The sequence below is a fragment of the Falco naumanni genome, chromosome 7 (assembly GCF_017639655.2).
Source record: "Falco naumanni isolate bFalNau1 chromosome 7, bFalNau1.pat, whole genome shotgun sequence".
Taxonomy (NCBI): Eukaryota; Metazoa; Chordata; class Aves; order Falconiformes; family Falconidae; genus Falco; species Falco naumanni.
In genome coordinates this window covers 246,867-261,807 of record NC_054060.1, presented here as the reverse complement: position 1 = coordinate 261,807, position 14,941 = coordinate 246,867, and the positions used below count along the sequence as shown (strand labels likewise).

Genomic DNA, 14,941 nt, shown 5'->3' with positions numbered 1-14,941 from the left:
CCAGGCAGGCACCCTTGGATGCTTTTATTTGCAATACTTTGAAGTAAACATCGTAGCAAGGCACAGACGCCGCTGCGGGTTAAATAGATACGTGATGGCTCGGGAGCGCCCCCTGCTATCCTTAACTCTACGTAGGCTACCTGGTAAAACATCCCCTAGGCTAACGTACACCGTATCAAAAAATACAAAGAGTCCAAACTGTTGTATCAAAACACGTCAAGACGAGAAGGTGAGCGATCCGAATGCGATAAGATAAATAGTTCTTAAATTATTTAAACATTGTCATAGTAAACAACGAGCAGGGTTCTGGCTCAACATAATAAAAAAAGAACGGTAAGAAGATAATTATATTACATGAAGCACATGTGTGACGGGAATGAGTGAGCAAAAAGAGTCAATATGACTGCACGGAAAGAAACGTCTCCCATGTGACAGGCCCTGCTGAGCCCCGCCGGACACCAGCCCTCGCCGCGCCGCGGGATGCTGGTTCCCGCTGCTGCCAGCATGGGCCATGCTCCCCTCCTGCCCTGGCAGCTCACAACAAGCTGGCCAGGGAGCCCCCCACAAACCAGTGCTGTCAGGAGTGCCGCCGCAGCTTCCCTCCAGGTGATGTCACAGACAGGGAATGTTTTCCCCTTCTGGGAACGGTGCCAACCTGCCCCCCAGCTCTGCCCCGAGCTCCCTGCCAGGATGAGCCACCAAGCACCGGGCCCAGCTGCACCCAGCCCTGGAACGGCTTCCAGCAGCACAACTCCACTGATGCATGACCAACACATCCCCAAGGGGGACCAGACCCTCCTTAACGCAACACGTAGCTTTGAGCTGTGCTCACCCAAGAGGACAGGGGCTACAAAATTCTCTTTCAGGATGATTCAGGCCCAAGACATTTCATTACATTGTGTTTTGGAAAATACAGTTGTTATTTGGGCAATTAAAGAAGTATCAGCACAACTTACAGCTTGAACCCATCCCGTGTAACACACCAGATCCCAGATCCGCCAGCATGGTCCTGACAAGTGTGTTTTGCTGAGACAGTGTTATGAGTTAAAATGAATAAAACAAAAGCAGGATGGGAAGAGAAAAAAGAAGCCATAAATAGAAGAAAGAAAGCAAGATAGGGAAGGCAAGGCTGGGGCTCCGGGCAGAGGCTGAGGCAGTGCACACTTATAAGAAGAGAGCTCATCTTAGGGAAACTGCAGCTGCAGAAAGTGCTCCTAGATCCTCAGGAGTTGGACAAGCTCCAGCGAGGATTCTCGCCCTGCTTTCCCTTTTCATCTCTCTGGTCTGGCAGAGAGTTAGTGCTTAGGATGCAATGGCAGGGTTTGGTTTTTTGTTTGTTTTTAAATTTCCCTTACAAATAGAAGTTAACGGAAAGCAATGTCCATCCCAAAAAATCAACAGAATATTTCAAAGATTCACCCTATCCCCACCCTGTATTTTGAGTAAAAAAAACCCAACAAAGAACCCCAACCAATCAAAAAGGGTTTTTTGTTTTTAAGTCTTAAGAGACTGAATGATTGTTCTGCGAGGTGCTGTTAGGACCCTCCACGCCAGAAGTCTGACTGTGTTCACAAAGAGCTGAGTCACTTCTACACTCTCTGCATTTCAGGTTTTCTTCTACCATAGTGTTCATCTCACCATTATAGCTCTCAAGTCCATTTTCACTCATCTCCCTTTGTAACTTCTGCTGTTCATCTTCTTCCTCCTCCTCCTCTTCCTCCTCCTCCTCTTCATCCTTTACTTTATGAACAATGAAGAGGTGTCTGTTCAGAGAGATGTGAGAGGTGTAGCACAAGCCGCAGAACAAGCACTGGTAGGTGGAGCTGTCTGTCTTGTGCCGAGGTATGTGTTCCTGAAACTCAGTACTGATGTCTGTCGCAAAGCCACATTTAGCACATTTCCAATGCATTTTCAGTTTTTTGGCTGGTGGCACATCTGAACCCGCAGTGGTCTCTGCTTGACCCAGCTCATCCATTGCCATCCTCTTCGGAGATTTTGCCTTAAAAAAATAAGATTAAAGTTACTTTATTGTTCGAGCCAACGGAAGAATAAGTGCGTATCTGAAGACACCCGAGGGTGAACACGCATTGGTATTTGGATACAAACTAAAGGAAGCCATCCCTAGGGACTCCTGTTGCATTGCCTTTCCTACCAGTACCCAAATGCCTCACCCCAGCATGAAGGATCTCAACTGCTGTCCTGTGACATGGGGTGGGAGATCTGGGAGGGGTTGGCTGGGCAGAAACATGATTGGGAGAGAAAATGTGAACGTGGTGTGGGAAGAAGGAGCCCACAGAGCAGGGACAGCTGAGGGTCACAGGGATGGTCCTTAGCCTAGACAATGCTTCTCAGATTTAACTCCGAACATTTTCCCCTCCACTCAGGCTTTTTTCACAGCATCTCTCATTAACTCATCCCTTCTGTCTTATAATCCCACAGTGTGCTTCTCCTCCCATGAGGATGGCTCACTTGGATATGTCCCATCATGTGATTTTGTTATCTCCTCATCCAGCAGCACTGAGCAGTCTTTGTTTAGGATACAGCTTATAGGCTTGTATTTGCAGAGCAGCTGGAGCCATGTGAAGCCACCACCCGCCACTGCTTAGCCAGGTGCCCTGGTATGTTGGCTGTGCTTGGGGGAAGCAGCCACCAGCTCATGAAAGTGAAATCTTGAGTTACCCCAGGTTTCCTTGTGGCATAAATATAAAGGGGAGTCAGTCTTGGCTGCGACCCCTCTATGCTAGGGTACAGATGAAAATAAATTGCAGTCATATGGAAAACGTATGTCTATTTTCAAAGTAAATGGAGCAAAGAAGGCCAATCAGCCAACCCTCTGCTCCAAACTGGCCCAAAATAAAATGAGTTGAACAGTTACATTTGCTGAAAAAAATGATACAGTCCTACTTAGGAGGAATGCAGTTCTCATAACAGAAGTCGTTTGTAACTAGCAGAAAAAAACAAGGGAGAAAGAGGAAAAATGTACCAGGCTGGTGAACACAGTGGCAGGGGAAAATGACAGTAATAACAAACCTAAATAAGACCTGGTTACAAAGCAGACTGAAAAACGGCCAGTAAAAGATAAAAACACAGGGCCACATGTTCCAAGGATATATTGAAAAATGCAAGATACGTTGCCCTGGTGCTGCTGAAGCTCAGCTGCACTTTCAGTTCTGATTCTGACACTGCCAGAGAGAAGCAAACTGGATGGAGTTCAGAGGAGGGGAAGGAAATGTGCCGTATGGATGAGAGGGCCTGACTGCTGGCTGCAAGGCTGCGGCTCAACAAAAAACCCTAAAGTGAACACCTACTCGCCAGGTACATTTATTTTTCAATGAAAATATATCAGTTACTTCAGCTGTATCTCTCTCTGGAGCTTTTGCTTTGGCCATCTGGGATAAGTCTGGGTTTTTGATGCCGTGCATGAGGCTGATGTGATTCTCCAGCATGAATGGCTGAGGAAATGTCTGATTTTCATCTGTGCAGTACCTTGAGAATACAAAAAGGAAGAAAATTTATTAAAGGAAATGCCAAGCAGTTAATTTCCATCCAAACAGCTCTGTTATGTGCCACACCAATAGGTGCCATTGGAGACAGATGCTGATGAGTAATGTACTATTAAATTACCAAAATATGCAACAAATCATCATTTTAATAATAAAACATTACCCTTGAGAGAAATCTAGCACAGTTTAGAATTTTCCACAGTAAGCATGAATGGGAATGTACTAAATAAATACAGGGACTAGTGAAAATCTGGCTCACCGTGATACATGCTACACAAGTACAAGATAAATAATCAAGATGGAAAATACATGGGAGAAAAGTGACTCTCAGATGAGAGACCTCCATGCAGAGGGACCTCATGACTTGCGTAACACCAAGGAGGCCTGCAGCAGAACCCAGTTCTGCACCCAGCGTTCCCAAGCACCAGTGCAGCATCACATCCACAAAATCATGTGTATCATAACACACTTAACATGCTTATAAAACTGCTGAACTTCCATTAATTGCAATAACCCAGGAAGAAGCACTCGTGTACGCATCATTTATATGTAATTATTCATGTTAAAACTTGGTAGGATTCAAGAGCTGCTAGAAAGCATGGTTGACATTTCAAAAGGAGATGTGAAGGGGATATGCCATCTGTTAAACAACCTTCACTCCTGGATGACTGAGGTCTACTGGAAATAAGTGCCAGGCCTTGCAGACACATAAACCACGTCTCTGCAGCATGGTGAAGTACACAGAGGTCTCTGTTAGCAACTGGGAAACCCGAGACTGACTTTGTACTCTTCTGCTGCCTGCCAGTGTGACATGGGAAAGGTCCACCAGCTCCGTATTGACCCAAGCAATGAGGCAAGTAACACCTGACTTTTCTGAAATGCACAAATTGCAGTTGAAATGTAGGCAGCAAGGGATGAAAATCAACAGAGAGGAGATGAAGTGTCTCTGGGCAACAAAGACATCTTTTGAAAGGAGAGAAGAAGATTCCTACTGATCTTTCAGTAACTAGATGGAAATTAAACAACAGTCAGTAATGATGTGAAAATGCAGACGTGCTCATTGAATACTTCTGGTTTTTAACAGGAACTGCTTAGATGATAAATTAACATTTAATAATGATGGAATTTTTCTCCCTCATGGAAGAAAGACGAAAGGTTAAGTGGTATTTATCAAAAATAAACATGTCGAAAATCAAGTGTTCCAGGCAGTTTGTACTTAAAACTTGGAAACTAAGAGCAAGTTCTCACAACAATAACCAAGTAAATTATGAAAGAAAATACATAAAACATCAGAATATTGTGCAATTTGTCCTAATTTTGAATTCTTTTCATGTAAGCAGGGAAAGATGCTTTTCTAACCTGAATTACTCCAGTGACAAGCTTGGCAGGAGGGTGTTCATGCAAGTCCTCCATCACTGGTTTCTCCCTACAGATTTAACAAGAGGTAGAGACCTAAGCAGGGCAGGGGGAAAAGGGAAATCACAGCCTCAAATGTTCAGAGTCAGAGGGAGGTCACCTAAAAGACAGCATGCAGGAGTCACAAAAATACTCAATTGCTGGATTAATGACAAATTTTACTCATGCTTCACATGGAATCCAGGAGAGGAGGATGATAGGAAGTTAAGGTGTCAAAACCCCTGAAGGGAATAACAGGTGAGACTGATGCAAACTGCCTGGTGGGAAGAAGGAAAACAGACACCATTAACCAAGGGAAAAGAAAAGGAGAAGCAGAGATGTGTTCTCTTACTGACTGAAGAAATGAGCTGAGAAGGAATTCAAAGGAATTCTAATTTGCAAATAACAGTCACTGAGGAGATTTTTAGAACAGCGGTCTGGACAAACTATAAGGGATCAAAGGGGAGACTGAACAGGAGACACTGGATCCAAAGAGCAGCCGTTGGAGATGCTGGGACAAGTATTTCAAGGAAAAGGTTTCATTTGAAGAGTACTGTGATTTCAGTAAGTCTCCCACTACAATGATTAAAGAGAGCACAACCACTGTTCAATTAAGACTTCATCAACAGATTTTGAGGAGCTTGAAAATTAAACTACAAGCTTGAGAATTAAACACAACCACAATTTACTTGAATTTCTAGCTGTAAACATGGAATGATAGCGGACCCTTGAGTGAAGCTGTGGGTCCACAACTGTGTGTCATTCTGAAAGGTTACAGAAAAACTGGACTCCAGGGCCTATAAAGCCAATGCACACAGTAGGCTGGCACCCCCCAGGTTATGAGGTATTTCTATACAGATCTCCTTCCCAGCTAGGCTTTATGTTCATTTCAGTTCTGATACACTCCACTTTGAAAACACTTGATCCACAGTGAATAGATTTACACAAATCAGGCGCGTGTAACTCCAAAGACCAGGGGTCCTCAAACTTTTTAACCAGGGGGCCAGCACGCGGATGAAGTGGCAGGCAGTCATCTGCGGCTGCTTGGTTCCCCCCCTCCACCCCAGCCCCTGGCGGGGCAGGGGGGGCAGGGGCTGTGTGTGTCTGTAAATACCAGCGACCGGGTTGAGGACCCTGAGGGGCCGTATCCGGCCCGTGGGCCGTAGTTTAAGGACCCCTGCCAAAGACCATCACCCACAAACTTAAAGCTGAATGAAAAATACTAGGAGCCAACATTTCATCTTCTCCAGAGGTTCCAAGTCAGATCACAGTTACAAGAAATGGAAAGTTTAGAAGTCCTTGCCGAAAAATGCGTCAGGAATGTATTCCTATCAGATGTACTCCTATCAGGCCCTAGTGGTGATGCCAATACTTTATCCATTTACTAAAAGCTACTATGGCTCACTAAGCAGTCCGAAGAAATAAAGTACATGAGGGATGTATTCTTCAAGACAGGCTTTTAGTAACTTAAGTGCAGTAAAGTGACACCACACTCTTCAGAAACACCAGCATTAAACGAAAATTTGAGTTAAATAAAAAAAAAACCCTCCCAACCTACATCACTGCAAACTTTCATTCCAACACAGATATGCATTAATTCTGTTTCAGAAGGATGTCTCAGAATGAGACAGGAAGCAAGTCTGCCCAGTCGCTTGGTGTATGACTTATTCTGCAATGGCAGATGAGAACACAGCAGTTGCAGAGGCAGTTTTGTAAACACTGGGCTTTGTCCTGAACTGAGACGGTACTTGCAGTTAAAATATGTTCACCAGCAATGATTTTCATTCACTGCTGATTTATATAGCTTGTCTTGTCTGAAGTCTCCAGATCCATTTTCCAACGTGCATCTTCCCAAGCAAATCCACCAGGCTTAATTCGGCATCGCCCTGCAGCTTCTGCAGTCATTTCTGCCTGTGTAAAGAGGTGGCAAGACCTACTGCCCTGGTTCATTAGGATTTGACACATTTTTTGTACCATTTTTTCACGGGGGAGGCACAAGAGTGATGCACGACTACAGCAACCACGAAGGAACTAAGTTTGGCCCAATATTTTATTGGCTGTTCCACACAGGTGCACAATATCATTCTCATTTTGCCGTGCCAATCTCAAATCAAACCTTAACCTACATTTCCAAAGGGCACTGTGCTGTCAAAAGCAAGGACTTATTTTAGCCACCGAGTCTCTCATGTTGAACACATTCTTCTCATTCTCCCTCAGTAACTTATAGCCTCGGGTAGACAGAAGCAGACATGATCTATTACAAAGGGCTTCCAAACTTGAAGGATTAGCTTGTTGTTGAAAACAAATTTGAAAAGCAGCATTCAGTACGTACCAGCAAGTATAAACTTTCTTTGCTGTATCGTGATTATTGCGGATGTGTCTACGCAGACTGTTGGAGGCATTAAATGAGCGTTCACACTGTCGACAGGGATATCTCTTCATAGACTAGCAGAAGAACAGAAATATCTTTTAATAACAGCGAGGCAGAAGGCACTGACTGGATTCTAATATTCCCATGCTCTTCATCTGGATCTTACCTCTCAGGTGCAAAAAATCCCTCCTTCCACTGAAAAAGATCACTGAGATTTTGGGGTCCCACTTAGACTCAGGCCAACAGTTGGCTAATATCAGCACCAGTCTTACAAAAATCAGGACTAGTTGAAGCACATGCCTGATTTTGTTTGTTTTATAGGAATTGCATTAGCTGCTTCTCCTGTGGGCTTATGTCACTGCAGGACCCTCTGCAGAATTAATTCAGTGGAAGGTCCCTTCTGCCCCAGAAGAAAGCAGGACCCTAGAGTGAAGTGCAAGTCCACTTACCCTTCTCTCTCCTCATAATTCAGCACAATAAAAGGACAAAATGTTAAAAAGCATCACACAGTCCTGCTTGTTACCCATGTGTGATATCCCTGTCCCCCTACACAACTCTGCCCTGTAACTAGCCTCCTCCTTTTACTACAGTCTGTATAACCTGCACGCATTCCATTTAAAAACTTCTTAGACTTGTTTAATGAATATATGTGTACTGAACTTAAATATTTGGCAAATTTCCTACTTTTATAGAATTCAAATGGGAAAATCCAGCACTCTCACCCTGCACTCATCTCCCCTTGATACGTATCAAGTGGGACAAGTTGCACTGCCCAAGTCAAGCCAGGAGGAATCAAAGACCATAATCCACATTTCCACAGCCTGTGCTCATGGGACTTGGGAAGGGTGACTCAGTATATCAAACAAGAAGTCCTGATGCCAAAGTACTAAGAAATCTGGCTGCACACACCATCTTGGCCTATGTTCTGTCAGCAAGCAAGGATAAGCTTGACAGAAGTAGGTCAAAGCAACATGCTTCAGCTGGATGAAACCAACAAAATTGAGATTTAGTTCTTATAATGATAGCTCTGCACACTGCATGAATCTGTTACTCTTCCCCAGTTAGATGTAGTGATATCTACCAAACAATACATCATGTAGAGGAACTGTACGTCCTTCTGTAACGTTGAGTGTAGATAGTTTAGATTGGGCTGTTGAACCAGTAACTGGAGAAGACATGACTTTCCATCCACTTACCCTGATGAGCCAAAGAGGAAGCCAGAAGCCTGACATTAGATGCAGTGGGAGAAGGAACAGCGAAGAGGATGAGGTATGCAGGTTGTAGAGTATCAAGGACAGAAAGTGTGCTTACAACAGGCTACATAATTTTTTTTTGTTCTGGCCCTGAGCTTACTCCTTAGTGAGCTGGCAAACAGATTCTTGGTTTCTTTTTGCTCCAAATATTAATGATTATCAGACTCTTTTGCTAAAAATATCTTATTATCTAGCTGAAGTGTTTCACCTGAGTCCTTACCCTTCCATGACTTCTCTTCATGTGGGACACATAGGTTTCCCTATCGGGGATCCACTGTGAACACTCCTTGCAAGTCCAACCTGTTCTTCTCAGTCTGGACTTGGATTCGGGATTGTGTCCTTCCACCCTCATGTCCTTCCTTGGCAGAGGGGAGCGGGAAGTCCCATTGGCTACTGATAGCTCCTTTGGTAGGGTATGAAACTGGCTCCTTGATGCTTTCTCAGATTTCTGTGGAAAGTTTGAGAGCTCCTCAGGATTTTGGGGGACTCCATGAACACCCTGGATAACAACAATAACGGAATCACCCACAACATTTATATGTAATTCATATTACACACTTTTATTTACAAATAAATAACATTCATTATTTAAATAAATAATGTAAGCCCCTCACACCCTGAAACAATATGCTGATATCTTGCTCCTCCATATCCTCCCACTTTGCCTTGAAGCTGGCTGTGTTTTCCCCAGCAAGAGATTTTTCCCAAGAAACATGAAGCTTCTATTTATGTTTCCTGCATGACAACAGCAGCTCCTTGGTGCTGCCTGTTTAACAGTTCAGATGACCTCTGAGAACTCTGGTTGAACAGGGAAGATGTAATAGAAGAGTAATGATAATTGTCATTATTTCAAAAGCCTAAGCTCTAAAACCACTGAGCTTTGTTAAGCTCTGAATGAAATGTTTGCTGTTATCTTGGGGGCTCCAAAGCGGCTTCATCTTTGCTCTAGGGACGGGAAGACACAACCTCTCAGTTTCTCCAACTCTGCTTTCTTCAATTCCACACAGTCTATTGCTATTTACATTTTCATGGTTTGCTTTGTTCCTGACAAATAAAAGCACGCATGAAGCCAGAAACCAGCCCTATAAGGAATACATCTCCAGGCTCTTTGGTTGTTCAACAGGCCAAAATCCAAAGTCTCGCAAAAAGTTATTTTAACAAAGAAAACTGAACACAAGGAACATAATCCAGAAATGAAGAGCGGTGGGAAAGCAAAAGCAAGTAAAATAGCAACATACCAAAAAACCCTCAAGAAACTCCCCTAGGAACAACAACAGTTCATCCACACAAAAGGATAATTTTGAGGTTTAATTGTGCATAGTAATTAATAATGGGTAAAGTTTCAACACACAAAAACCCCAGGCCTTTGGAAGTCTTTCTGTGGGTTAGACACCAAACAAACTTCAAAACACTAGGTCTCATCCAAGAAGCCTGTGTGCTTTGCACCTGATCCAGCTGATGTCCGCAGAAGCTCTTTCATACAATGGCAGAGCAATGACAGCTGCTCCACAGCATTCCCAGTTATTTAGGGTAACATGAACAGTTCACCTTTCTGCCCATCTGGAAATTTCAAGAGTGTCTTCCGAGCAGAGTACATTATTACCCATTACTCCATTTCTCCTGTTATTACACCACTGGTGGGGGAGAAGGAGCACAGAAAAACGAACTGACTTCTCTGCAAAATCAGTAACAGGAACCAGACCTTCTAACTCCTACTCCTATGCTTTAACAACAGAAAGCCAGGGAAGATGAGAAGACACATGGTTTCTTTATTTTCCACATGGGCACACATTAGACAGCACCTCCTATGAACTCTGTATTACATAAAGGAGCAGGATCTGACAGAAAAGGAGATGGGTTAGTGCAATTACTACCCTGCCACAGCCAAAAAAGCCTTCTTCAATTACCATCTCAAAGACTTGTTGATGGCCAAATACAGCTGGTTAAATGACAAAAGTTTTGTACTGGAGATGTCAGGGTGCCGGTGTACAAACTGCTGCAGGCAGTCCCTGGGGGTGGGATTTGCAAATAAGCTGCAACAAACTGTGCACCTCAACTCAAGCCCATCTTGTCTTTTCGTCTTTTTGCATTAGGGCTGAATGCCTCTTTGAAGGTCCCAGCCTTAACCTCAACTCTATTTTCCTAGCTATAGTACAGGAAGATCAGCAATCATCAGCTTCACAGGAGGGCTTCAAATTTTAATTCATTACTGCACGCAAAGCATATCCAGATTTGCAAGTTAAAGGCATGGGGGAGAGAACAAAGTAGTAGTTTTGAACAGGTTCTGCTTTTTGGAGTGAGCTAATGAAACGTCTTGCTTTTTAAAATGTAAGTTTAAACAAAATAAAGTCACTGACTAAAAAAAAAGTCACTTTTTCTTTCCAATCGACGGGAAATTAAGACTTTGCAAACTTTTTCTTCAGAATGCCACCAAGACATCTTCCGAGAGGATTTCCCCAACAGTGTTGTATAGGTGCTGTACATAGAAACATACTAAGGCAACAGAAAAATGTGGTGCTCACACATTTATGGGACAATCAGATCTGCAAGTCATCACATGCATCCCACTAGAAACCACCACCAAATGGATAATAACCGGCTTTTCATATATATAAAAGAGCAATGAATAATAGTGCAATTATTGCAGTGGTTGCTCCAGCCATCACTGAGGGAGGGCGGGTTTAAAGCACTCTCCAGACCACCATTTCCACCAAGTTTTGGGGCTGCACACAACTATCCATTTCAGACCACCCTTTGGAGCAGCCTGAGTGGTGCCAGCATGGATGCACACAAGGCCGGGGTCCCACTGCCCAAAGGCTGGTACCTCCAGGGCAATCGCTTCTGCCTCTGTCCCTCCCCTCTTGCAATCTGGTGTGGCAAGGGGAGCAGCCAGGGAGGTGGGGCATTAAATGCCATGCAGTCGCTCTCTGAGGCAGCTGCAAAGGGGCCAAAACTCTCTAGGTGAGCACCCAGAAGAGGGAGATTCAGCTTTCACTATGTAAATAAAGTAACTGTGGGCAGAGAATACTTCTCCCTGTCTCCGAACCAAAGATAAAGCTCCCGCCCCTGTTTAATCACTTCCTTGGATTTAATATAAAATAGTTGTAAATCAAAAAGATTACCCATAGATAACAAGCCTTTGTCATAAGGTTAAATTCATATAGATGAAAGTAACTGCTTGCGTTATTACCAACTAACACAAAATGCTCCGTTGATGTTTCCAGACAATACTGTAAATCATTGTAGTCTATTTTTCCACTAAAACATTACTCAAGAAACTTCCACTCCTTCAACCAATTTCCTCACACAGCTGATGTAAACTCTTGGTGAACTCAAAAAATAGAACCCCGTACCAGTAAGCTGTGAGAGTTACGTACCTTGACATGCTGCATTAACTGCTGCTTCTGCATATAAACCAGCTGACACTGTGGGCACTTAAACACTCCCACTAACAACTTGCTGTTCTGCTGGAAATGCTCTTGGAGCATCTTCTTCTTGTTAAAGACCGTCTCGCAAGAGCATTTGTATATCACCCTGGATCAATTAAAAAAAGTAAATTCAGTTTCTCTACATTAGCTATCTTAAGAAAACAGTGGAAGAAGTTATCTCAGCAACTTCAGAATGGGATGAGTTTCTGAGGAGGGCTGTACGCTCAGTGCATTGTCAACACACACCCACGCAGACAACTGAACCATTAACTCAACTGGGAAGAACAACAAAATGCCTGAGGCACATACCACAGCTTTCTAAAAATATGTTTACTTCTACGCATATGTATAACTACCTAAGTGTGTGTGTCGGTAAGTGCAGATGGGAGCAAACCCAAAGTATACTAGCTAGCTACACATTACCTTCAATCCCACCTTTCCGTAGTTCCTCCCTTAAAACATGCATTTCTGGCACTAGCTCAAGCCTTGGAGGGGAAAGCTACAGACTTGAAAAAAACAGGTGGTTTCTCTCTAGTGATTTTTCAGGGCAACACTGCATAGCATTATTCTGCTCTTCCTTTCAGGTGCCAGATGCAGCCGTTGCCCTGGAGCCATCTACCAAGAGGTGCCACTGTGAGTCCTGCCAGACAAAGAGGCAACAATTAAGTTCCTTTTACAGATGTTCAGCTCTTCCCTGCCCAGATCCTCTCCTCCTACCCAGGAGACTGCATTCATACCAAGGAGAGCACACTGTAGGTAGGAACAGATCTCTGCCAGCCAGCCAAAGCAGCAGATCTTCTCATATGAGGACAGAAACCAAAAGCAGAAAAAATCTGGGAGGGAAAGGGGGAATCCTAGAGCTACACAGCAAAGCAGAATAGATAAACCCCAAATACTTACTGAGTAGTTTTATGAGGCTCTTCTGGGTGCTGGCTGGTCATGTGAGCCATGGTGCTGTCGGTCGACTTGAAGGCCATTGGGCAAAAAGAACACTTGTGGAAGACTTCGCAGTGTTTCTCATGGATGTGCACTTTCAGCATGGCAAGGGTCATGAAGACAACTCCACAATGGATGCACCTGGGGGACACACAAAGAAAGAGCCAAGTTACAGCCACAGCGTTGCTTCCAACACACATGCAAAGCAGTGCAGATGGAGGCAAACACCAGGCTACAGTGGGTCCTCGTTTTGTCTCTTTCAGGAGCACTGTGGAAGAGTCACAGAGGAATACAATGCAGGAATTCACAAGCCAGAATGATCTCACAACTAGATGTTAGTGACAAGTAAACAAGATCTATAAAAGAAGCCTTCAGAGACTAAAACAACCAAGAAAGAATAAAGGAAGATGTGGTTCAGCAAAATGCCAGCCCTGTATCTGTGAACGCCAATTCCCCCGCAGGTACATGTGAAGAACTAAAGTAAAAGTATCTGATAAGACCGCTGGGTAGCAGTAAGTAGCATAAACACCAGTTAGTCCCCAGTACAAAATAAAAAGAAAAAGAATATTCAGCTAGGAAATCTTAGTAATCTTGTACAATTGCTTCTCATACTCCACTAAGCACCAGAAAATAATGACAGCACCAGCAAAGATACTGAAAACAGCAATAGAAACACCCAGGAACCGATTAAGCTCATTAAAATCATAAAGACACAGGTGTTCCCTGGGAAGTGCTTGTCTGGGAGCTGGGCAGATGCTCCAGGAGGAAAGAGAGGAAGAAGCAGAGGATGCACATGGAGCCAAAGTGACATTGGGTGGTTGATGGAACTGAATGTGTTGTTGGTGGTGTTGAGATAGTTGGAGCAAATGAGTTGTGAATGGTTAATTCAGGTTACAAGCACTTTGTATGTCCATTGCTGGCAAATCCTTTTGTTCAGAAAAGGAATTTCACAAAAGAAGCACCTCTATGGATGGATGGGCTGATAGGAAGCTTATAACAGGCAAGGAGCTCAGCACAACTAGGGGAAAGGTCATTCCAGAAGGGGGAGGATCGAGTCAACTGATTCAAGAAATCCCCCAGTCCTAAAAGAAGCTGAGACAGCATGCCAACTAATTAACATGAGAAGCAAAAGAATTATTTGACAAATGGGAATCTGAGTACTAAATAATGAAGGGTAACTTATAACCAAGGAAGGTGATGTTTTTGTATGCTAAACTGTGTAAATACTGTAAAATTTGACAACCAGGGAGCTAGACATTTGCGTGCTACCACCTAGCTCCCTACTTTGCACAGACTGGAATAAAGAAATAAGTAATACCTCAACTTGGTGTGTGCACTGGTGCTGCACACTGTGTAACGAACCTGCTTATGGGACAGCAAAAGGATTCTTCTTGGCAGCTGAAAACATAAACCCCAGGCCAAAAGGAAAGCCAGGGTCACCCCACCGGTCCCAGCCTACCTCTCTTCCAAATGCACGCCTGTGACAGATCTTGCCTGATACTCCCCCAAAAAGGCAACAGCTGGCAGCCTTACTATATTAACTCTTATAGTCCTCCTGAGAACCTACCTGCCTGCTGTGCTCCAAGAAAACCCACACACCAACGCTACAAGGACACATGAGGATGCAGACACCTGCCCTCGCCTGCCTCAGCCACACCAGCTGCAGGGTTTACCATGCCCATAGGAGCACCTCCGCTGATCCTGGACCAGAATAGCCTCTCCTAAGAAGATTCGATCAAAATTACTAACGGCAGATACCCACTTAAGCCAGCACCATGTACGGACCATTACAGCAGAGGAGCTCAGCTGGGCAATCCAGGAGACCTACACTTGTGCTAGTAGGATACGAGACACACACAAAGGATAACTCCCTCTGGCAAGCCCGGAGTTAAGCTGCCTTAAAAATACCTCTCTTCCTTCATTCTGAGGTCTGCTGTTTGCTGCGTCACTATTAGGGTTCATGCATTCGGTGGTGCTACAGCACAGATGCTGCTGTCGCAGATGGACCCCAGCTACTGAGCAACTGGAAGAGCTCCAAGATCATATCAAAAACAA

The 14,941-nt window shown here is 44.0% G+C and overlaps 1 protein-coding gene across 2 annotated transcripts in view; it reads right to left on the bottom strand.

Annotated features, from left to right (window-relative positions):
* Nucleotides 1-10: 10 nt before the first annotated feature.
* Nucleotides 11-14,941, bottom strand: part of ZNF592 (zinc finger protein 592) — a 38,410-nt gene continuing 23,479 nt past the window's right edge. Inside the window, exons 5-10 of one of the 2 annotated variants that reach the window (XM_040600540.1) lie at nucleotides 12,851-13,027; nucleotides 11,900-12,056; nucleotides 8,743-9,021; nucleotides 7,231-7,343; nucleotides 3,351-3,486; nucleotides 11-1,999 (exon numbers count right to left, since the gene is read on the bottom strand). In XM_040600540.1, coding sequence (XP_040456474.1) covers nucleotides 1,502-1,999; nucleotides 3,351-3,486; nucleotides 7,231-7,343; nucleotides 8,743-9,021; nucleotides 11,900-12,056; nucleotides 12,851-13,027 — 1,360 coding nt within the window. In that variant the 3' untranslated portion in view covers nucleotides 11-1,501. Of the gene's footprint in view, nucleotides 2,000-3,350; nucleotides 3,487-7,230; nucleotides 7,344-8,742; nucleotides 9,022-11,899; nucleotides 12,057-12,850; nucleotides 13,028-14,941 lie in introns of those variants that run through there. The other variant, XM_040600541.1, reaches the window with a different exon arrangement.